At 41.7% G+C, this 24,675-nt stretch overlaps 2 protein-coding genes across 4 annotated transcripts in view; both read left to right on the forward strand.

Annotated features, from left to right (window-relative positions):
- MLC1 (modulator of VRAC current 1) overlaps positions 1–21,390 on the forward strand; it is a 38,698-nt gene extending 17,308 nt beyond the window's left edge. The window contains exons 7-13 of one of the 3 annotated variants that reach the window (XM_073328305.1): positions 5,727–5,828; positions 9,372–9,443; positions 9,927–10,043; positions 11,031–11,087; positions 12,148–12,270; positions 14,298–14,465; positions 20,799–21,389. In XM_073328305.1, the coding sequence (XP_073184406.1) occupies positions 5,727–5,828; positions 9,372–9,443; positions 9,927–10,043; positions 11,031–11,087; positions 12,148–12,270; positions 14,298–14,465; positions 20,799–20,873 (714 nt within the window). In that variant the 3' untranslated portion in view covers positions 20,874–21,389. Of the gene's footprint in view, positions 1–5,726; positions 5,829–9,371; positions 9,444–9,926; positions 10,044–11,030; positions 11,088–12,147; positions 12,271–14,297; positions 14,466–20,798 lie in introns of all 3 variants that reach the window. The other 2 variants (XM_073328306.1, XM_073328307.1) reach the window with 2 other exon arrangements.
- A 1,799-nt stretch (positions 21,391–23,189) lies between these two features.
- The window catches only part of TTLL8 (tubulin tyrosine ligase like 8), a 58,465-nt gene continuing 56,979 nt past the window's right edge, over positions 23,190–24,675 (forward strand). Inside the window, exon 1 of the mRNA XM_073341863.1 lies at positions 23,190–23,373. Coding sequence (XP_073197964.1) covers positions 23,190–23,373 — 184 coding nt within the window. The remainder of the gene's footprint in view (positions 23,374–24,675) is intronic.

Here is a 24,675-nt window from a genome sequence, read left to right on the forward strand (position 1 = left end):
CTGGGATAACACCATTCCTTGTCCTCCATGCCATCCTCACTGAAGTGCTTCAGGCATTCCGACTCTGATAGACATTCAAAGTCCCAGTCCTTGCCTCACAAAAAGTCCTCAAGTAAGTCCTCTGGTGCAGAGTCAGAGCTTAAATACAAGAATAGGCCTTCCCCAGCGCTGTCTGATGCAGCAGTATTGACTCTGGCTTCCACAGGGCCATCAAGACTCGTGTAGGTGTCTTAATGTAAGTGTCTTAATCTTTACCATGTCTGTCTTTTCCGCATCCAACAAAGTGGGCACTGATAGCACAGTCACTGAGCACTTACCTTTGACTCCGCAGGCCTTTCTAGCGGCAGAGGACCTGCAGTGCAGTCCACTGTTGCAACACCCAGCACTGCCATTGGCATTGTCGGCATAATTCATGGCAGCATTGATGTCTTTGTCTCCTCACCCTTCCATGTTGGCACCGCTGGCTCTGCCAACACCATTGGAACTTCCAGCTCCTTCCTATTAATGAAGCCTTGCTTGAACCCTTTGGCAGATTCCAGTTTCCGTCCTACCAACATCAGCCCATCTGGCTACTCCATTGTTGTACCTGAAAGGCTGGGTTTTCCCAACCTCACAACATATTTCAGTAACACACACACATAGCAAAACTTCATAACTTAACATACAGTGATAGCACATACAATCCAGGATATTGATGTTCAACAGATCAAGACTTTTAAAATGATACCTCACAAGGCTTACTTTATACAAAATGACAGTAGTGAATATGGAGGTTCCAGTGAGCTGCTATGAGGTGCAGAGTGCCACAGTGCAATCTTAATTATCTCCCTGTCACAGAAGTTAAGACTTCTACTGACTACCCATTACTCCTGAAGTCATCTGCCTTTCATTTAGTTCCATGGGGGTCCACCTGGCTCCCATAACTGCTGTTCACCCACCAGTTGATGGGTTTTCTATTTTCTCTCACCCTTTGGTTTCAAGATTTCTCAAGTGTCTAGTCAGTGTATGCCTGCTTGTGTCTGACCCTGTACCTTCATGGGACCTTAATCCTCTGGGACCTTCTGGTGACAACATCACTAACTTTATTGTCTATGAAGATGGCATTTCTGGAGGTAACCACTTCTTCAATGCGAGTTTCAGAACTTCAGGCTCTTCTAGCTGACCCTCCTTTCAGTCTTCCATGAAGACAAGGTTTCCCTTAGGCCACACCCACACCCTAAATTCATGTCAAATGTAGTGTCAACTTTCCACCTGAATTACGCTATCCATCTGCCAGTGTTTTACACAAAACCCCACTCTTCATAGGTGCTAACTTTTGTTTTTGCTGGTGGGTGCTTTTAAAGGTGTGCGTGTATTGGGGTGGGGGGACGACACTCTGCCAGTTTTGGGAGGAGGCTATTTTCAGTATATTTATACACTTCTTTCATATTCTAGTTATTGAATGTATCTATCATTGGTATCTTTACTATTTTAATAATGATTCAATTGTTATGAACTACTTAATTACATTATCATGAATTACAGTATATTAAAATCATTACAGTCACCTACAAGCTGTCTAACGTCCCAGTTTAAAGACATTATGTCTCCCTGTAGACTTCTGGATGAAACTGTCAGCAGTCTTATTTACATCTAGGTTCTTTGGTATTGTTTTGATGCACGTTAAGGACAGCTACATTATTCAGCTGTGTCTCTTTCATTGATGACTGGAGATAATTTTTAAGTCTTCTGAAGCTGGAGAATGAGTTCAAGATGATACAGACAGAGTGAGAAGGATCCTCATGAATTTGCAGTACTCTGGAAATATAGTGCTTCCGGAGTACTGTAAATAATGCCAAGATCTCTTTCTTGATGGGTAATAGCTAATTTAGGCACCATCATTTTGTATGTATAGTTGGGATTATATTTTGCCATGTGCATTACTTTGCATTTAACATTGTATTTCATCTGCCATTTTGTTGCCAAGTCACCCAGTTTTGTGAGATCCCTTTGTAACTCTTTGCAGTCTGTTTTGGACTTAACTATCTTGAATAATTTTGTATGGTCTGCAAACTTTGCCGCCTCACTGTTTACCCCTTTTTGCAGATCATTTATGAATATGTTGAACAGCACAGGTCCCAGACCAGTACAAGCCCCTCGTGGGACACCACTATTGACTTCTCTCCATTCTGAAAATGGACCATTTATTCCTAACCTTTTTGTTTCCTATCTTTTAACTGGAGAATGCTTTCAGGATCATCTAATGATCCTTCATCTAATTTAATGACAAGCCTTTTGTTATCTTATTTACCCTGTCTCTGTTTATAAACAAAGTCCCTGCCCCAGGGCAGAAGCTGTTAGCAGCACAGAACTCATCACATTCCACACTCAAGCTCTGGCTCCTGCGTGTTGAACACCCACTATTTTTTTTCTGTGGGTTCCTGAGCCCCGGAGCACCCATGGAGTCAGCGCCTGTGCCACTCTTCCAAAGCCAAAGAAAGACTCCCCACCTTAGATATTTGCATAGCTTTGGCATTCTATCTAGATCACACTATGTCCTTTAGAGCAATGTTTCTCAATGACCGGTCCATGGACTGGAGCCAGTCCCTGAGATCTCCCTGACACAGTTTAGGAAGGCAGCAAGCCAGTCCTTGTTATCAAAAAGGTTGAGAAACACTGCTTTAGAGAATCTCCCTGGCTCTTTGTAGTGTATGCCAAGAGAGTAAATGTCATCTAGTGTCAATTCAGCGTATTTTTGACTGCATTAAACTCTGCTATGATCTTTCTAAAGTCTCTCCTCCACCAAGCATTATGTCTAGCTCCACCAGGGCTTAGTCCACTTCATCAGCTTTCCTCAGCAACACTCTGATAATAGATATCTGCAGAGCAGCAACATGGTCATCTGTACACACCTTTTCCAGACATTTTGCCATCACTCAAGCCTCTCATGACAATGCCAACTTTGTCAAGTTGGTGCTACAGTCTCTGTGCAGATGATCCAAAGTCCCACCACCTGGAAGGGAACTGCTCATGAGTCACCCGCAGTGGAATATATATGTGCACAATCATTCAAAAGAGGGAAAAGGTCACTTGCTTTTACAGAAACGGTTGTTCTTCAAGATATGTTGTGCACATATCCATTCCATGACGCTCCCATCGTTCCCACTACTTCAGACACTAGACACACAGCGGTGTGAAAAAATGGAGACAGAGGTGGGAGACAAGCCCCTTTTATGCCCTACACTCGGTAAACAAGGAGAACAAAAGCACATACACAATTTAGTTGTACTGCTGGCAAGTCTCTGACTCGAGTGTGTTGGGTTCACATACACCTGCAGTAGAATTTATACATGCACAAAACATTTAGAAGAACAAAAGTTACTGTACAAGTAAGTAACCATTTTTTTCAGGTTGCATGGTAATCTGCATTACCATACAATTATGTACGGCCAACTGTAGTGAGATTAAAGTATTTTGATCATAGTAATAATACTTAGCTCTTATATAGTGCTTTTCATCAGTATATCTCAAAGCACTTTACAAAGGAGGTATCATAATCCCCATTTTACGGAAGGGGAAACTGAGGCACAGAAAGGGGGAGTGAATTACCCAAGGTCAACCAACAGGCCAGTGGTAGAGCTCATAATTGAACCCACATCCCTCAGGCTAGTGCTCTATCCACTCAACCATACTGCCACCTCAGAGTCTTCGGTGCAGATTAAAACACAGTGTGTGTGTGTGTGTGTATGTGTGTGTGTGTATGGGGATGGGTGGGGGGAAATCTGGGTATAGGGTTAGAAATTTAGAAACATGTAAAAGTTAGAGAGAGGTAAATTTATAACCCAAACATAATTTCCTATTTGCCAAATTCTATAGTCTAGTACGACAATCACAGGACATCTCTGGCTGATTCTTCATAGTTTTCCAAGGCATCTGAAAACAGATAAATTGCATATTGATTCTGTGGCCCAGATCCTCAGCTGCAGGTGTGGATTTTTGTGCTTCTCTGATCCTGGACTGGCTGTGCACCAGGCTGATCCATGGTGCTATGATTGTTCTATCCTACTGGAGGATCTCCTTACACTGGAGTGATCCTCTCAAGGCCAGGTCTGCCACTTTTACGGCTGCTTTGCACTGGCTATGTAGTGCAAAGAGACTTCAGTACATGAGACAAGTAGTTTATTTTAGCCTCCCTACTTGCCCATTTCATAAATATTATAATATCTCTCTGATGATTCATTATATTGTTCATAGAAACTGCACAGGGAAATATTAGTCATTAGGTCTGACATGGGTTCGCTGCTAATAATTTGGAGGATATTGGACCCATAAAATATTAAATCTCTGTTTAATTCAAAGCACTTTATGACTTAAAGCAACACCATCTGTGGAGGGCCTTTGTTACATCGTCACAGATAACTTTTAAAAAATGTTGTAAATGTTAAAATAAATATGTGGGCCAATCCCAGGCTGTGCTGTGGCTGCTTTGTGATGCTTCCCCAGTGCAAAATAGCCCTGGAATCAGTGTAGCCAGCCATTTGTGGATCATCCCAGCAAAGGGGAATCTTCTGGTGACAAACGGCGTGTCTACACAGCAACTAGACAGCCATGGCTGGCCCATGCCAGCTGACTTGGGCTCGCAGTGTTCAGGCTGCGGGACTATTTCATTGCTGTGTAGACTTCTGGACTTGGGATGGAGCCTGGGGTCTAGCACCATGTGGGATTGGAGGATCCCAGAGCTCAAGTTCCAGCCTGAGCCTGGAAGTCTTCATACCAATGAAACAGCCCAGCAGCCTGAACTCCATGAGCCCAAGTCAGCTGGCATGGGCCAGCCACAAGTTTGTCTTTGCTGTGCAAACATATCCAAAGAGTGTCTATACCACCACATTCTTCCTCAGCTGTTACCTTAAGGAGAGTGGCCATGAAAAAGGGTATGTGACTGGGATCTCCCTGCATCCTGATGCTCTCTGCCTGCTATATCAGTCTTTTGGGACCATTGGCAGCTGATCCAAGTTAGAGACTCCGTCAGGCAGCTCTGCTTTATGCTGGGATTTGTGTGGATAACTGGCCCAGGATCAGTCAAGTGCAAAGGTGGCTTTGTCACCTTTGTTACCTACCCCCTTTCTCCAAGTGGCACTGCATGCTCCTCAGCCACAGAGGAGGATCATGAGCAGTGAACTCATGTGGTTCCAAAATCCTTTCCTAAAGCATTAGAAGCTTTGAAACCCTCCCTAGCCAGATGTAGCATTAACAGAGGCAAGTGATAGTTTCGGTGAGGATTTCTTCTAATGTTTAGAAATATCTCTTTAACTTCTATTTTACAGTATGTTTTTTAATGTGCATAGGTAAATATGATTTTAAAATATGAAGTTGATACTGTAGTCAAATAGTATCTTTATTATTTTGTAGTTCTTTGTGCTGCCACTTTCCCTAGAAGCTAAATATGTCAAGGATCACAATATGCCTAGATCTAAACATGACACAGTGAGGAAGATCAATTTCAGTGCCCAAAAGAAGGCCTCTGAAATCTGCCTGTTCTGGTTTTCTTCAAGAAACGTGGTATGCAAGATATATGTCAGAGACAAGGTGTAACTTTAATGCATTTAGAAAGCAGAACTGACATGAAAGAACAATAGGAACTTATTAATCATGGATCAACAGTTTGCTAAATTTTTATAGACACAGTTATGTTTTTTAATGTTACTTATTTAATGCTTGATATGTTTGATATGGAATTCTGTTGGCAGATAAATTTCAACTTGATTCTGCTAATTCTGCTGGAAATCTTCATGGCAACTACTGTGATCATTTCAGCTAGGTCTAATGAAGACTGCTGTAGGAGGAAGAAAGTAGGTTTTCCCTTAAGAATTACAATTTGTTAATTTCATTTTTTTTGTTTTCTTCAGCCTGTCTGTTCTTTCTTTATGTTGACTAAGTACTAGTGACTTCATTTTTATATAATAATTTTATATTTCATTGTGAAATTGATTCAGAACAATAATTAAGAGAAATCAAGGTACAGGAGACCCTTGTTTGCAGAAACACCTTGTAAGAACAGCCACCGCTTAAAAGCAATATTTCCCCAGGGAACTCTTTCCCTACTGTGAATTGTCTACTAGGTAACAGCAACATAGCTGGCATATAAGAGCAACATTTGTGATGTTGCGATGTCACATCCAGGGGTGGAGATGGGGGGCAAATAGGGTGTTTCCCCCTCCGCACCAAACTACGTCATTCCATTCCCCTCCTGACCCTTCAGTGCAGCTCCAAGGCACAGAGTCTCATTCACTTGCCCTGCCTGACAGAGCCTGAATGGAGAGCATGTGTAGGGGGAGATTGGAGAGAGGGTCTGGAAGAGAGGGATTTTTCAGGGGGGAAAGCTGGAGTCAGGGGAACAGCAGAGGCACAGCTGAAAGGTTTCCTTCTTCCATTCTCAGCATCTGGCTTACAGGCAGTGGCGGGGGGTTGCCATTTTGCAGTGGGGAATTTGGGGGAACCTCCCATGCACTGAGCTGTCCCCTCCATCTCGGTTGCCAGCGTGGGTGTGCTGTTTTGCAGTGAGGGTTCGGGGGACCTCCCTCCCCAGGCCACTGACCTGTCCCCTTCCCCCCTTCTGTCACCGCTCTCTGTGCTAGGAGCCACCTCCACACTCCATTGCAGGTTGTGCATGGTGCCCTCCCAGCCAGCCATCCCTCGCCAGAGTGGGGCATGAAGATGCCAGCAGAAGCATCCTCAGCCTTTTCCCGGCAGCTGGGTTCACTCAGCCATTTTGCAAACTGGGGGCTCCCATGCCAAACACAGGGTGCCCCTGCCCATCCCCCCAAAACTTGCCTCCCCCAACATGGCTGCTACACCCCTTCTGAAACACTCTTAACTCTTCATATGCTTTTGGTCAGATGATACTCCCCGTAACAGCAACAGCTGCTTAGGAGCAACTGGAAAAGGGCACCAATATGTTGCTACTAATGAGCATCTACTGTAATATAATGATGCCCCAATTTTCTCCCATCTCCAAAGGGGCAGAGGGCCCTGTGCAAAGTGTGACTACTATAACTGTACTATGCACCATGGTCAGGATACCATGAGCTCATGCAGGGCATCCATATTCCTTGCTTTTTGTAGAGCATAACTCCATTGGGACACTTTGACAGTAGACAGGTAGGGTGGTTGAAGGACACCATAATTATGCAAATACTCTGAGCCATTCCCTGTCCTTCAGGCATGCATATGTGCAAAGCTTTGCTGCTCTTCTGAAGCTTGAGGAAGAGGGTAGATTCCTTCCCACATTGCCTATGCAGCGTTCCCCAGTATTAACATGGGTAGCATGGGCTGAATGCAGGATTTGGGGCTGTGGATGGGATTTTCAAAACCACCTTAAGTGACTTAGAAATTCAATGACACTTGTGCTCCTAAGTCACACAGGCACTTTTCAATATCCCACCTTATATGATTTCTGCAACAGCACATGCTTCTTCCCAGAACGAAGCAAACACCCACAGATGCTTCCTATACCATGAACTGCTGGGGGTGAGGTGCTGCCATAAGAGATAGCTATCTCACACAGGTAAAATCCTTATCTGGGGAGATCTGACAAGTTTATGGCCCCTTTGCAACACTGTAGTAGTGCAAATGGGCTGCACTGTGGGAAACTGGCCCTGTATCTATGCCATTTTGTAATCCAGTGGTAATGCTGTTTGCTATGCAAAGCCCCAGAGGGAAAATGAGTGGAAATTAATGTTTTCCATTACTTAACAGAAACTGTATAAGGGCTGGATTCTTCCACCTTTTGGAACTACTTTGTATAGGAAGGTTCTGTACTACATGAGAAAGAGTGGCTTAATCTGGCCCTAACCTGATATGGAGAGGGGCTCATGTTTTCTGAGTGGATTCCGTTACAATTTAGTGCCTTTATTAGTAATGATGGAAATATATGAGCTTCAAGATGAAAATACAAAGTAGGGGAAAATACAAAATATTTATGATTCAGTGAAGGATATAGAAAATTTCTCCCTCTGAGAAAAAATGTTTTGTATCCACATATAAAACTTATTATAGTATTGACAATAGTATTGACAATGCTTACATTGGACTAGTTTGTGCTTTTTGTGTCTCCTGAGATGGTGTTGAAAAAAATTGTGATTCAGAGAGCTATGATTCCTTCCCTGCTCCCCACTTGCTCCCAGGGGGAGGAAATTTGCTGCTGACCCTTACTTCCCTTTTGACCATCTGCTGTGGCCAGTGTGTTAGGGGGTGGAACCAATGCTCTACTCATTCCCTGGGAACAGGGCATGCAACACCTACTCTTCCCCACAACCTTATAGTCAAGTTGCAGGCAGACTTCACAAGTGATTGGGGGGATATGTCTGACTGTGTTGGATCATATTAAAGAACTTCTGTATTAAAATCACAAATGAGTTTGATTCCCCAGAGTTTAAATTCCAGGGTATTACTAATTAAGAGGTCTCTTGGTTTTTGGTACTGTTTCTCTCCCTCTATGTGTGAAACTTGCAAGCTGCTAATTGTGTTAGTACATTCTAAGACAGAGTCTGTTCTCAAAGCAATTCACAGAGAGACAGACTCAAAGCAACACTCTAACAACAGAAACAGCACCCAGAGACTCCCCTCCCTTTTGTTGTATTAACAATTGTGATTAAAATAGAGATAGAGGATGTATGTGGATGGATGCTTGGTGTGGATAATAACTGAATGATCAGGGAGGTGCCAGCCTACGAATCCAGTGTCCATCCGTTGAAGAAGGCGTCAAGTGGAAATAACCAGAGGACCCCCGGAGGGCAGACTGGAATCCACCCAACAGCCTCAAGAATGGGAGAACCAAAGAACAAGATAACATCTAGCAGCACGGAGCCGGCAGGAATGTGCTATCTGCTGATTGATTCAGCAACAGCATGATGAAGCAATTTTCATAGACTGGCATAGGAAGAAATTCCTATAAAAATAGACTCTAAAAAGTGAGAACTTTGGGATCTGATTCTGCAAACCAACTTCCAGAAGCATCAGATGAGCATCTGACAAGCCCCTGCTCCCTCCTCATGTCCAGGCCACCTGGCCAGTGGCTTGGCATGAGCAACTCTAAGGCTGGTAACTATGATAACAACCTTGCAGAACCTGTGTGTGTGTGTGTGTATGAATGAATGTGTGAATAAATATGAGATTGAATGGAATGTTATAGCTGTAACTAACTGCTTACTATGATTCTTTCTGTATTCACAATAAATGTGGTATTTTGCCTTTTTCCCTTTAATAAGCTCCTGCTGGTTTTTAATTTATTGGTATAACAACTGCCCCTTATACTGTGTAGAGTCAAGACACAACCTGGCCCTTATTAAACTGCATACTTTTTTCAGATCATGTTGTTTCTTTTTTACCTTTAGAGTACCGTGTATGACAGTACCAGCGTTTTGAACTATGTCAGCTTTCCTACTCGAATTCTGAAATCCTGTTCAGTAAGAAAAGCTTTGTTTTCTTGAGATATATGAATTTATTCTCTCATCTTTTCACATACTGAACTCCTTTAAAGCCTGTGAGAGTTCTGTGTGTAATAGCTTCAGGAACAGGCTTGTTATAATGTGTCAACATGAACATGAGTTATGCGTTGATTTTACAAGATAAATTCCAACTGTCCTAAACAGGAAGGAAAAGTCTACTTAATGATTAAATAAGAAATAATTGCAGATATGACCATTTATTTTTTATTGGAAACACTGAATAAAATTGTAAACATGTAGAAAGGGGCCAGTCCTACTCCCATTTTAACTAATGGAAGTTTTGCCATAGTCTTTCATGCGTGTAGGATTGGCCTCAGACATTTCTCATGTCATAAATGTATCCATTAACGTCTATGAGTCATCCTAACTACACAACTGAAATGACTGTAAAAACTTAGTTTAATTCATTGCTAATTATTTTAGTGCTTTAATTTTTTTCAGGTAATTGAAGTGATTATTGGAATTTCTGCAGTATTTGGTGGAATAATTGCTTTGAATATGGATGTGTTAGTCTCAGGTCCATACCTTTCAGTAACATTCTTTTGGATCTTAGTGGCTGTAAGTACTACACTATTAAATGTAACTTTAAGCTTGATGTTTATTTGGCTCTCAAATTAATTTTCAGTCACTGCCTTACAAAAAATTAATGCTTTTTAATGATAGTGCTAGATTGTCTAACATGCCTGCCTTTTGATTTACAACACTGTATTAGGATGTAAGTGCCTTACTTAGGTAAAATTCCCATTGAAATCAGTAATAAAATAAGGCTATTAAAGGGGTTATTCTTTACTAAACAGGTCCATGTTTTTAAAATACCGTCATTCAGTCTGCACAATTAAGATCTGGGTTGAATTTCACTTTAGTGGAATCCTTAGGATGCCAAGGTCAGCCTATCATCTTGATTAAGTGGCTGTCCTAATTACATACTTGAACCTCCAGTGATTGGTGGTGGACATTCACCTCAGTGTGAAACCCTTCATGATGATAGCAACATAATGAGAGCTGCAGACAGGAGAAGAAAATTCATAAGGGGGTGACCGTGCATGCCTCAATACCACTGAGGGGACAGGTAGTGGAGAAGCCACTGGGTCCATGCTTACGTGAATCCGGTGGTTGGCAATCTCTTCAGCACAAAATGGAGAGAGACACCAGCCCCTGGGTGAATTCACCCAGAATCCTTTAGCGTGCTAAATTCAAGTTCAGTAGAATGTTAGCACATGGAAGACCTACTGACTTAGGCTACATGGGTAATAGTGTCATCTTGATATGTATAGATTTAGTAGTACAGAACACTCCATTAATGGCAATAAAGTTTTTGAGGTAATTTTTCTCCCCATTAAATTAGTACCATAAATATTGCTTATACAGTGTTATACAAAAATTTAACTTTATAACAAGTAAGTTCACATTTTTGGAGCAAATTGAGGACCCGATTTTCAGCTAGTGTAAATCAATGTAGCTCCACTGCAGCCAATGAAGCTATGCCAATTTATCAGCCGAGGAGCTGGGTCTTAATGTTTTCTAATGTCTTGGAGTTCTTTTCAGTGCTTTCCAAGTGCCATTGCAAGTCATGTAGCTGCTGAATATCCAAGTAAATGTTTGGTAAGTATATGTGTAATGTTCAGATATTGTGTTATAATGGAATATTATGAATAAAGTCCTTTGGTGATAATCATACAACTAATATATGTTCACTGTAAAGTTACCATCAAAAGTTATATACTAAATATAACAAAATAGATGTCGGGGTCCTTGGAATACTCAATTAATACTGTTAGAAAGGAGACCAATGGAGTGCTTGGCTCTGTACTTATAAAGTTAATTGTACTAAAAGAGAGTTCAGTCGGCTTTCCTCCTGCGATATACCATTAGTGCATTAACCAAAATAGATTTTTAATTGATTAAAATGTACAAAGTATTTATTTGTACTGGATATTTCAGGGGAAGTTGTGGACATTACTACAAGGATGGTAAGAAGAGCCAGCAGGGGTACAAAATGGGTCTGCCTCACCAAACAGCTAGTAGTCCTAATTCTGTTCTCAGTTAGACACATGCAGCCACACTGAAGACAGTAGTGATCTATGGTGGTAATTGAAACAGAATTTGACCCTACATAATTATCTTTGAATGAAAATCAGCCTGTTATTGTCATCAGGAACCTTACCTGAAACTACCAGAATCTGTTGGTTTAGTTATTTAGCATGTACAGATCACCTAATGTTTGGCTGTAATTCTTATTGTTTCATGTAAATGAAAAAAATAATAGTGTCCCTTCCATGCTAGCCCTCCTAATCCATTTTTGCTTCCTCTGCCTGTACTTGAAAGACATAGTCAAAACAAAAACAATACAACAACCCTCTTGAACTTTGAATGGAAATGAGTTTAAATGTACTAGAAAGCAATAGAGTTCTTAGCTAGTAGCCTTTAGCCTCCATAGTGAATATTCATTTATTTGAATTCCTGCTTCTGTACATACTTAGAGGAGAGATCTGAATATGGATGGCTTGCAGATTGTGCCCTTTCTGTATATTTTTATCACACACTCCCATTAAATTTGCTGCAGGAAGAAGTGGAATCAAGAACCAATGTTATTTGCTCTTATTTTTATTTATTTAACACAAGTTTAACATCAATTTAAAATGTAATATCTTGTTTTAACTAGGTTGAGGTCCTGATTGCCATAAGCAGTGTCACTTCTCCATTGTTGTTCACTGCTTCTGGATACTTATCCTTCAGTATCATGCGAGTTATTGACATCTTTAAAAATTATCCACCAGCAGTTAAAGTATGTATTTTACTCGTTTGAAAAATTAGCATCCACCAATTAGCAATTCAGAGGGAGTAAATAAAGAGTATTATGAGTTATGTATCATAAGGATATAGATAGCTGTATTATGGAGAATGACTAAAATGTTTTGGAAATTACTCTAAAAGCCTATATAACAGTTGTGACAAAGTTCCTCCTCTACCTTGGTGGGTCCTGCACTTATTGGCAGATTTTGCTCACCTCAGAGATTCACAGTAGCCCTCAGTTTGGCCACTTGCTCAAATCTGCTGTTCACTCAGATAACCTCATCACTGGCCAGCATGGGGAAAAGGAAGGAGAACAATCCCCACAGTCTCTGCTGGTCCACCTAGTGGGTCGGGCAACAGGCCAGGGACCTTCCCCTTTGGTGGGACCCACAGTCCAAGTCAACTCCTCCTGTATCCAATAGGGAGTTGGGGGGATGGGGTGAACCCGGGCCTGCCCTCTACTCCAGGTTCCAGCCTAGGGCCCTGTGGATCACAGCTGTCTATAGTGTTTTGTGTAACACCTGTGTGACAGCTACAACTCCCTGGGCTACTTCTCCATGGCCTCCTCCCAACACCTTCTGTATCCTCACCACAGGATCTTCCTCCTGATTCCAGATAGCATTTGTACTCCTCAGTCCTCCAGCAGCACGCCCTCTCACTCTCAGCTCCTTGCACACACCTCATTAACTGAAGTGAGAGCCTTTTTAACCCAGGTGTCCTGATTAGCCTTAATTAATTCTAGCAGCTTCCCAATTGGCTATAGGTGTCCTAATTAGCCTGCCTGCCTTAAATAGTTCTAGAAAGTTCCTGAGTGTTCTGGAATAGTCCCTGTTATTTTACCCAGGGAAAAGGGACCTGCTTAACCTGGAACTAATGTATCTACCTTCGACCACTCTTTTGTAGCCATCTGGCCTGACCCTGTCACACATTCTAAAACTATTCTTTCTATAGTTATTTTGAACCATCATATAGAAGACTATAACAGGGTTATAGTTCTCCATCAAATTCTATAGAATGGTTAAAAATAACCTATAACAAGGTAATCATTTTTTATTTAAATTCCACAGAACTTTTCCATAACAGCTCAGCAAGTGGGATTATTTAGTCTGCAGAAGAGAAGAATGAGGGGGGATTTGACAGCTGCTTTCAACTACCTGAAAAGGGGTTCCAAAGAGGATGGATCTAGTCTGTTCTCAGTGATTGCAGAGGACAGGACAAGGAGTATTGGTCTCAAGTTACAGTGGCGGGAAGTTTAGGTTGGATATTAGGAAAAACTTTTTCACTAGGAGGGTGGTGAAGCACTGGAATGGGTTACCTAGGGCGGTGGTGGAATGTCCTTTCTTAGAGGTTTTTAAAGTCAGGCTTGACAAAGCCCTGGCTGGGATGATTTAGTTGGGGATTGGTCCTGCTTTGAGCAGGGGGTTGGACTAGATGACCTCCTGAGGTCCCTTCCAACCCTGATATTCTATGATTCTAAGGGTTCATAAAATTGTGGCGAACAAACTTCAAAGTTCTAAACCTTACATGAAGAATAATTTCTTTCAAATTGTTTCCTAGGATGCCTATCAGTAAGTGGCACAGTGGGATAGAGTGCTAAATGTTCACTTGTAAACACTTGGATTCATTCAAAGCTTGGTTTGGGGAAAAGATTAATAGAGTTTGCAGATCCCAGTAGCTTGTGTTGCTGAGGAAATGTACTACCACATTCTACACCAGCTCAAGTTTCCTGAGGGCTTTATGCCCAGGTAGTCAAAGATATGTGAATAGAAAATGAATGATTTACACCAAACCAAAACCAAACCAAAACTAACAAATTTCACCCAACTCTGTTCAAGGCTTTTCAATGCAGTTTAGTTTTCCAAAAGAACAAAGTGTTTGATCAGTCAGCAAGAGAAAAAAATGAGGTGTCATACTGAAACATGTAAACTGTGGGAGAACTCCAGAAAATATGAAGTGAGAGAAGGCAGAAAAGACAGGTATGATAAACATCTAACAACTTATATACATTTTTACTTTTAGCAATCTTATGATATACTTCTGTTACTTCTGATGCTGATGCTGTTAACTCAGGCAATGCTTACCATTGGCACTGTCATCCAGTGTGTAAGTTACAAGACAAAAATGAAGCTGCATGATTCATCTTGGGCAATGCCACAGATTAGTAAACAGGAGTACAAAACAATGGAGGTAAGCGTCTAATATCGGACTATAATTTGATAATATCTATAGTTTATGAATGGATTTTCTGTAATATTTGAATTATTTATTCCCAATTATCACCTAAAATTGCCCTTAAAAATGTAAGGGATGTATTTATTCATGCTAAGGTGGAATTTCACCCTGAATGACTTATTTTCCTGGTTAAATTAGATACTCAGTAGAGTAATCAGAAAAGGAGTACTTGTGGCACCTTCGAGACTAACAAATTTATTTGAGTATAAGCTTTTGTGAGCTACAGCTCACTTCATCGGATAAATTTGTTAGTCTCTAAGATGCCACAAGTACTCCTTTTCTTTTTGCGAATACAGACTAACACAGCTGCTACTCTGAAACCAGTACAGTAATAGTTTTCTTAGTTGACTTGAGATATTCTGTGGTATAACAGACTGGTAATGGGACATGGAACCCTTAAAGAGTGGTAACACTTATGAAGAGTGACTGTAAAAATGATTTGCTAGGTTTATTGTTTCTCAATTACTTCCAGAATGAACTGTTCAGTTTATCAGTAAAATGCTTGTTATTTCTAGCCACCAGCCCTGCACATTTCTTCTGTGGGTAAGGCCATCTGTTTGCTTGAGAGGAAGAAAGGTCTTGAGATTGAAGCCCATTACTAAAATCAAGATCTGGGGTCTATTCCTGCCTAGGTCATAGATTTTCTGTGTGACCTTCTGTGACAAAGTGGGACTGTTCTTAATGTTTCCTCTGAATAGTGTGGGGGTGCCTCAGTTTCCCCTATGCAGTTCTTAAGTATCTAGGTGGTGGGGTAAGGGTGTACGATCATTACAGAGCCCTAGAGGGCAGGTGTGTGCAGGGGTCTGGACACAGAGAATGGCCGACATGCTGTTTCCTGGCAACTGATGGCGGGGCCCTTCCCCCCTTCAAGGTGAGAGCTAAAGGGTTGGAGAACAAAGGAATCAGGTGACCTCCTGGCCCGGGAAAGGGACAAAGCCCAGAGGAGGAGGGACTGGAGGGAGTTTCAGTTTGGGGCTGGCTGGGACATGGAGTGAAGGGCAGACATGGTTGTCTGGCTCACTGCCCCTCAAAATGGACCCAGCTGAGGGGTCCTGTTCTCTGCACCTGCAAGCTCTGTTTTAGACCATGTTCCTGTCATCTAATAAACCTCTGTTTTACTGGCTGGCTGAGAGTCACGTCTGACTGCGAAGTTGGGGTGCAGGACCCTCTGGCTTCCCCAGGAGCCCTGCCTGAGCGGACTTGCTGTGGGAAGTGCACGGAGGGGCAGAGGATGCTGAATGCTCCGAGGTCATACCCAGGAAGGTGGAAGCTGTGTGTCCTAAAGACAGGCTGCTCACAGGAAGGCGACTGCCCCAAAGTCCTGACTGGCTTCATGGGGAGCAGTTCCAGAGCATCACGCAGGGACTCCGTGACACCTTCATAGATTTTAAGACCAGAAAAGAACTTTGTGATCATCTAGTCTGATCTGCATAACACAGGCCATAGACTTCCCTGAGTTAATTCCTGCTTCAAATACGATAGCTGTGGTTGAACTAGAGAATATCTTTTAGAAAAACATCCACCCTTGATTTAAAAATTGCCAGTGATGGAGAATGCACTGTTACTCCTGGTCAGTTCCGAGCAGACAAGTGTGCCAGCCAAAAGACCCCCCAAACCAAACAAAAAAACCCAAACCACCTACTGCCATCCTCGTTAGAAGTATCAGCAAAGAAGCCAAGGATCAAATCAGTCTGTGACTAAATCTATGCTCTGGTCACTCAAGGTTAGGGTTGAGGATATTAAACAGTGTGAGGAATCTTGAACTGCATTTGCTAGTCCTGTGTCAGTTCTGTGGAAATGTACAGTCATCTTCAATTCTGTCCATTTTGCACCTTTCACAAGCAAATTCATTAAACTAATTTAAAAGAAAAAGGTAAATGTCCTCTTTTGCTGGCTGTTTCTATTCAGAAAAAAATACTATGGAAATATATCAGGACTTAGTAAAATTAAGAGTGAGCCAATATATTTATGAGAATTTGGTGCTAATACAAAATTAGTGTAGAAGGACTATATACATACAAAGAGAAAAGGAGTACTTGTGGCACCTTAGAGACTAACCAATTTATTTGAGCATGAGCTTTCGTGAGCTGAAGTGAGCTGTAGCTCACGAAAGCTCATGCTCAAATAAATTGGTTAGTCTCTAAGGTGCCACAAGTACTCCTTTTCTTTTTGCGAATACAGACTAACACGGCTGTTCCTCTGAAACCTGTCTCTATATACATACAAGCCTTTTTGGAGAACAATAGTAATGGTGAGTCCCATTGGATTCTGCAAGCTCTGAAGTTTGTCCTAAGGTCTACTGAACTCCTCATCTGATGACTTGGTTGGCTCAGTGAGGTATATTTTCCTGAATAAATGGGATCTGACCCATTATGCATAAAATAGGTAATAGCGATTTCATTAATAAAGATGTTTTATTATTAATCACATGCTGCAGGTTCCCACTGAAGCCTCTAATGGACATTCTCTGAAGGATAGTGTAGAAGGGGCACTGCCACCTCCCAAGCACCTCCTTGCAGCTGAGGTTGGCTGGGTATCTAACTCCCCATAAACGGCCATCCTTGTGACACACCTTCCCCTGCCAGAGCTGATCTTCACTGAAAGATAGGTTCGACAATGGCTAACAGCTGGTCATGTCATGAAGCCAGGGGAGCACTTCCTATTCAGCTGCAGTCGGCAAGTCTACTACATTCTTGACCGTATTCTTGTCCTCAGTATGACATCACCAGGCCTTGGGCTCCATTGTGTGCGTTTTAAGTAATTAATACGGTGGATATCTTACTCCATATTTTGGAGCATGTGTTCAGCACATGCAATAGTCCCTGAATATCTAGTTCCCAAGCAACTTCTGAGGTGGTCAACAACACAGAGGTTTCATTGTGGTTGAACTGATTTAAAGTTGCTGCTGCTTGGTCTCTTGGAGAGGAGCCTCCCTGGATACAAACACAAGCACAGTCATCAGAATTAAAAATGTCTCTATCCAAGTCCAACCTCCGTTCATGTCTTCCGAACACTAAGGACTACACTCTTTCCTATAGCTGTTAACACGTCACTCAGCAGCACCCACTTCTGCTCCAGTGGAACACTGCCTCTTCCCTGTCTAACTACTTAGTACAGGTGGCAGCTTTGAAGGTGTGATTTGTTCCCCATACCAGCTACAGGAGGCAGCACTGAAGTGCTTATTGAGTCTTTTTTGTAAAAAATATTTGTAAAAGAAAAATGTTAAGGACAGAAGTAAAACTATATTAAAGATGTTAAGAACTTTTCATAATAGCTATAACCTGCTTTAATTATTATTTTTAAAATGTCAGATTATTCAATGATTTTATTTTGAAAATGTTGTATCTATATCTATATCTCTGTATTGCAAAAATAACTATATATATACATATATATAGCAAAACTTTCAAAATACAACATATAATCATATATATATATATATATATATATATATATATATATATATATATATATATATATATATATATATATGAGTTAATATTCCCAAATTCCCTGGAACAATACATTTTAATCTTAGCCAGGCTGAGTAAGCTTCATCATCTTTTCAAATTAAGTAAACTGAGTTGTCTTTTATAGTTATTATTATTTGTATTGCAATAGCACCTAAGAGCCCCAGTCGTGGATCAGGGCCCCATTGTGCTAGGTACTGTACAAACACAGAAGAAGCCCTGCTTCAAAGTATTTACTTCTTTGTGTAGGGTTTTCAGCTGAAATCTTAAAAACCAAAGTCCTACTTTATGAATTAAAGGAGGGTAGTATAATTAAAGCCAATCAACATAGGTTTATGGCAAATAGACTCTGTCAAACTAACTTGATATGTTTTTTTATGAGATGAAAAGTTTGGTTGATAAAGGTAATAGTGCTGATGTAATATACTTACACTTCTGTAAAGTATTTGACTTGGTACACACATGACATTTTGATTAAAAAACTAAAATAATAAAAAATTACTATGGCACACATTAAATGGATTAAATGGATTGAAAACTGGTTAACATATATCTCAATGACAGGTTTCAGAGTAACAGCCGTGTTAGTTTGTATTCGCAAAAAGAAAAGGAGTACTTGTGGCACCTTAGAAATTGACAAATTTATTTGAGCATAAGCTTTCGTGAATGCATGTGATGAAATGAGCTGTAGCTCACGAAAGCTTATGCTCAAATAAATTTGTTAGTCTCTAAGATGCCACAAGTACTCCTTTTCTTTTTGCATATATCTCAATGTAATTGTAAACAGGGAATCAACACTGAGCTGGTGTTTCTAGTGGGTTCCTGCATGGATCGACTCCTGGCCTTACTTTATTTAACATTTTTATCAATGATCTGGAAGACAACATAAATTCATCACTGATAAAGTTTTCAGATGACACAAAAATTGGGGGGAGTGATAAATAATGAAAAGGTCGGGTCACTGATACAGAGCAATCAGGATCGTTTGGTAAACTGGGCACATACAACCAATATGTATTTTAATATGGCTAAATGTAAATGTATACATCTGGGAACAAAGAATGTAGACCATACTTACAGGATGGGGGACTCTATCCTAGGAAGCAGTGACTCTGAAAAGATTTGGGGGTCATGGTTAATAATCAGCTAAACATGAGCACCCAGTGCAGTGTGGTGGCCAAAAGCGCTAATATGATCAAAAGGGTTAATATGATCATAAACAGCGAGGTCTTAAGTAAAGGTAGAAAGGTTATTTTACCTCTGTATTCGGCATTGGTGTGACGGCTGCTGGAAAGCTGTGTCCAGTTCTGGTATCCAAAATTCAGGAAGGATGCTGATAAATTTGAGAGTGTTCAAAGAAGAGCCTGAGAATGATTAAAAGGTTAGAAAATGTGCCTTATAGTGATAGACTAAAATAGCTCAATCTATTTAGCTTAACAAAAAGGTTTTAAGTGGTGACTTGACTACAGTCTGTAAGTACCTACATGGGGATCAATATGTGATATTGGATAGGGGCTCTTCAATCTAGGAAACAAAGGTATAACAGGATCCAGTGGCTGAAAGTTGAAGGTAGACAAATTCAGACTGGAAATAAGATGTAAATGTTTAACAATGAGGGTAGTTAGCCATTGGAACAATTTACCAAGAGTCATAGAGGATTCCATCATTGGCAATTTTTAAATCAAGATTGGATTTTAAAAAATATATATACTCAAGTTCAAAAGAAATTATTCTGGGGAAGTTCTACGGCAGGGGTGGGCAAATTATGGCCCGGGAGCTGCATCCGGCCCTCCAGATGTTTTAATCCAGCCCCATCAACTCCAGCTGGGGAGCAGGGTCTGGGGCTTGCCCCACTCTGCATGGCTCCCAGAAGCAGCAGCCTGTTCCCCCTTCGGCTCCTACATGTAGGGTCAGCCAGGGGGCTTCACATGCTGCCCCTTCTCCAAGCGCTGGCGGACAGGGCAGCGTGCAGAGCCGCCTGGCTGCGCCTCCACGTAGGAGCCAGAGGGGAGACATGCTGCTGCTTCTGGGAGCTGCTTGAGGTAAGTGCTGCCCAGAGCCTGCGCTCCTGACCCCCTCCCGTGTCCCAACCCTGATCCCCCTCCCACCCTCCGAACACCTCAGTCCCAGCCTGGAGCACCCTCCTGCACCCCCAACCCCTTATCCCCAGCTCAGAGCCCGCACCCGCAGCTGGAGCCCTCACCTCCTTGCACCCCAACCCTCTGCCCCAGCCCAGAGCCCCTCCCACACCCTGAACTCCTCATTTCTGGCCCCACTCCAGAGCCCGCACCCCGAGCCAGAACCCGCACTTCAACCCCCAATTTCGGGAGCATTCATGGCCCACCATACAATTTCCATATCCAGATGTGGCCCTTGGGACAAAAAGTTTGCCCCAAACTATGGCCTATGTTACATGAGAGGTCAGATTAGATATTACAATGGATCCTTCTGGCTTTGGAACCCATGAATCTGTGTGTATGGATATTAAAGATCCTATGGCACTTTAGTAAAAATAGGGATTTGGCCCAGTGTCCTTAGCCAGAATTTCCATATTGGCCACTCTTCGCAATGTGTTGTGCATCAGCAAGTTGATGCCCTTGACTCTAGTGTGGCTTCATTTCAGTGATGCTGTAGGGTTATGATTTCTGAAGAGTTTTAGGATTCTTCAGGATAAAAGCCACTAATTAAATGCAAAATAGAAAACATTTTTATGATATATTTTAATAAATCAGCCCACATTCTTATTTCTGTGTTCTCCTGCATATTTACTTACTTTAATAATTAACTAAAACACTGTTTGAAACCTGTTTGCTTCTAGGTTTCCAATAATACCATAAAGGATTTTGACAAAGACAAAGCGTGGAAAGCTGTTGTGGTACAGATGGCTCAGTAAGGTGGATTCAGCAAGTAGAATATAATACAATAAATCAACTATTCTATTTAAAGCTTCTTAACTGTAGCAGTTTGTAGACAGTGCTATAGCTCCAGCTGTAGGGACCAAGGAATAACAAAATTTATTTTCAAGGTAAATACTGTACCTTTCTAATAAATTTGAAATATATAGGTGAAATTTCTTAATGCAACTTTATATTTTGTGTGAGGATATTATTTGATGGTAGGTTGCTGATAGTATCTAAATGTTTAGTGTTTTGTTGCTTTAAAAAATCCCTTTGGAAACAAGGTCATAAATTACTTATGGGTTATGGAGATATGATTTTTGAAATAAATATGGCAATACACAGTAGTGTATCTTTGTTTGCAAGAGCCTAATATAACTGTAATTATGCAGTCAATTTCACTGGTAAATGCTTTTGTAAAGTTATGAGTACAGGTCATAATTGATATTTTTGCTTATACTTCACTTTTGTAGGAGTTGTAAAGGTGTTTTGCATCTCATTACTTTTGTATAAAATAAAGGTCTTTATCACAAGGAGTCTAGGTGTGGATTGAAGTCCAGTTTGCATAGATGAAAACATACAATTCTTTAAAATATTTTTTGTAACAAATTTATGGACTGCGAAAAAGGAGTAACAGCCCTTAGTTTACATCAGCCTTGAAAAGTCACGAAACTCTAAGTGCTTGGCACAAAATCTACTGACTCACCCTGTAACTTAATCCGAATGAAAAAAACAAAACAAATAATATTATTACATGGGATGACTGCTGGGCTGAATGCCTTGCTTTACTGGAATCTGTTTGCTCTTTCACATATGAAAATGTATCCTTCCTAAAAAATGATTTTTTCCCCTTTTCATATTTCTATTTTGCTAACAACTTTTGATAGTTATAAAATACATCCTGTTTAAATTAAGTGTTTCTCCCTCAAAGTCTTATCTATTCCTCCTACTTTATCATATATCTGTCTCAAAGTCAGATGAATTTGTGACAGCATAAGCATTTCCATGACAACTGGAGACCCTTGAGAGGCTTGAGAGGCATTTTTTCCTGCTGACAGGGCATTTTCCATGATGGGCCCTAGACTTTGGAATTCATTCCCTCTTTTAGTCTGAAATAACCCAAATCAGTTGATGTTAAGGGCACACTGCAAGCCGTATGTCTTTTCCCAGACTTTTGAGGAGAAAGGAATAAGCCAAACGTCAGCATACATATAACGAGGGTGGAGATTTGCAGCTATTTTGGGACTTTTTCTTTTCTGCTTTTGGGGAGCTTCATTTATTTTTGCATTTTTAATATATGCCAAAGGCTCTAACAGTTTTCAAGAACCACTTTAAAAACATTTATGCAACTGGTAAAAAAGGGAAAATACCCTCTCCATTCCCCTAAGATTTTGGATGTATTTGGTGCAGCAGCTTATCGCCAGCTAATCTACCCTTCACTGGAGGTTACCAGAGACTCTTGCTCCCATATTGAAAGCTGATGCTTTCTGTCTTAGATATTACCATTCAAAGGTTGACACAGCCATCCTTCACCAAAAGCTTCCAATGTCTTGGGAGGTATTCTTGCGTGCTAACTCTTTCAAGAAAGGCAGCAGAAGACCCTGGTGGTCTCCAAAATGTTGTATCTTTAAAATTTGGAAAAAGTTCACTCCCAACTTACGTTCAAGTAGAAACAAGAATGGTTTTGTTGGGTTCACTGGGGCAGAAAGGAATGTTGTCTTTACAAAAATAAAGCAAAAACCACTGGAACAACTTTTAAACATCATGGATGGAATGAGAACTGATAGGTTGAAAACATCATCCCGTCAGGGTTTAGGTATTTTGTTTAACTGGTTTGCGTGTACCATTGTGTGGGTAGGGTCGGGTATGTAAAGTACTCTGAGTGTACTTTAACTGGTTGTTTTCTATTTCTTTTATATGGTAACATACTTGCCAGTTGTAAAACTAAATCCTCGTCTCCAAGAAGTTGCCTCTCCTCAAATTTACGATTGACCAAGGCCTTTCAACACATGAGACACAAAGAAACAGACTATAATTTTATCACTGGGCTTGAAGAGGGAAAAGAAATAAAAAAGAGACCATCATGTCCTCTTGAGGGCTTAATTCTCTTATATAGCCCAAACCAATAAGATGCTGAGAGCCCTCAACTTCCATTGACATCAGCATTAATTTGAAAAATTGAGGTATTCTGCACCAAACAGTAATAGCCCTGTAGAGAATCCATTGATTTAGACATTTCCTTTGTGGCAGGTAAGTTAACTTTTGATGTTCAGGAATAGTAGGGGACAAGCCAATGATATGACAATGGCATAATGTCATGTGTTTCACCAGGGGACCTCAAGGACTTAAAACACTGGTCACTTCACCCATCACTGAAGTTTAACTGCCTTAAAGGTAGAATTGTCAGCTGGTTAACAGCATACTACAAACTTAAAGAAAAGTTTCAACAAGAAGTGAAAAAATACTGTATTCATCTGAAAGGCAGGGAGAATTTCCGTAAGTAAAATGATCTGAGTTAGAATTTGGATTAAGACACTGAGGTGACAGTGGGAGACATTTTAAAATGTCAACAAATCCAGTCTAAAATTTCTTCATCAACTTTAGATCAGTGGTTCCCAACCTAGTTACCATTGTGGGCCACATATGCAGTAGCAGCTCTCCATGTGTTATGGCAGGCTGAATCCACACAATATATATACTACCTGTCACATGGGCTTGATGTCACATGGGCTGCAGCTGTGTCCTGACTGGGCAATGGGTTTGAGAACCACTGCTTTAAATTGATGATCGCGCTTTGATGGGAGGAACAGGAGCAAGTAAAAAATAAAGCAGAAAGGAGTCACCAATCTTTAGGACTCAGTTCTACTCAGCCAAGGTGTTTACCTCCTTTCCTGCCTGCCATCCTCTCAACCCCTGTGGAGTCGGAGAAGGCAGCAGTGTTCCTTTGATGTACTGATTTGCCATTCAACTTCAAAGGGGCGCCGGGGCAAGCAGTTTGCCTGCATTTACCCCCACACGCCTGGTAAATCCAGCAACGTTGACGCAATTAATGCTGCAGCTCTGGAAGTTTGTTCAATTCCATCAAAACAGTTCAGAACATCAAGCTAAGCGATCAGGCTATTTTAATACGGAAATCGTGGCCAGGCACGAGCCTCACCCAGATTGCCTTTACTACAAACCCGACTCAGGTGGGAATATACTCCTGTAAATCTAAAAGCCCCTTCTATCCCCAGCGTCACTGTTCATCCTTCCTTGCCAGGCTGAGTCCCGGTCCCCTTCCCACTAACACCTCTGGCTGCTCCCGGTGCTAGCGATCCCAAGCCGCAGCTCCAAGCCCCCTGTGGGCGGAGTGAGTTTCCAGCCCAGTGGAGGTTGCTGGTTGCTGTGGCGGTGGCACTGTGCGCAGCGTGGCGCTACCAAACCGCTCCCTGCACGCTTTGCTGCCAGGAGCAAGTATTCTCTCTTGCTGCCTTGCCACCTCTCCCCGCCTCTGGTGACTGGTTCAGGGGTAACAAAGGGTGAGGGACTGGGGACGGAGGGGGTCACTCCTGATTTTGCTGATCTGCCTCCCTCCGTCCCCTGCCTCCACGTGTGTGGTCCTTCCCTGCAGTCAGTTTGCAACACACTCGGCCCAGCCCTGCCCCGCGCAGCCCGGTTCGCAGCAGGGCTCGCTCTGCAACCGCAAGTCAGAGCGGCAGCCACCCGAGAGGCCGCAGGCCACCAGCGACAGCCCACGTCCCTGGGGGCAAGCCCAGGCAGCTGACGCATGCTCAGTAACAGCCAAGCCGCTGGTTGAGC

The sequence above is a fragment of the Lepidochelys kempii genome, chromosome 1, assembly GCF_965140265.1.
Source record: "Lepidochelys kempii isolate rLepKem1 chromosome 1, rLepKem1.hap2, whole genome shotgun sequence".
Taxonomy (NCBI): Eukaryota; Metazoa; Chordata; order Testudines; family Cheloniidae; genus Lepidochelys; species Lepidochelys kempii.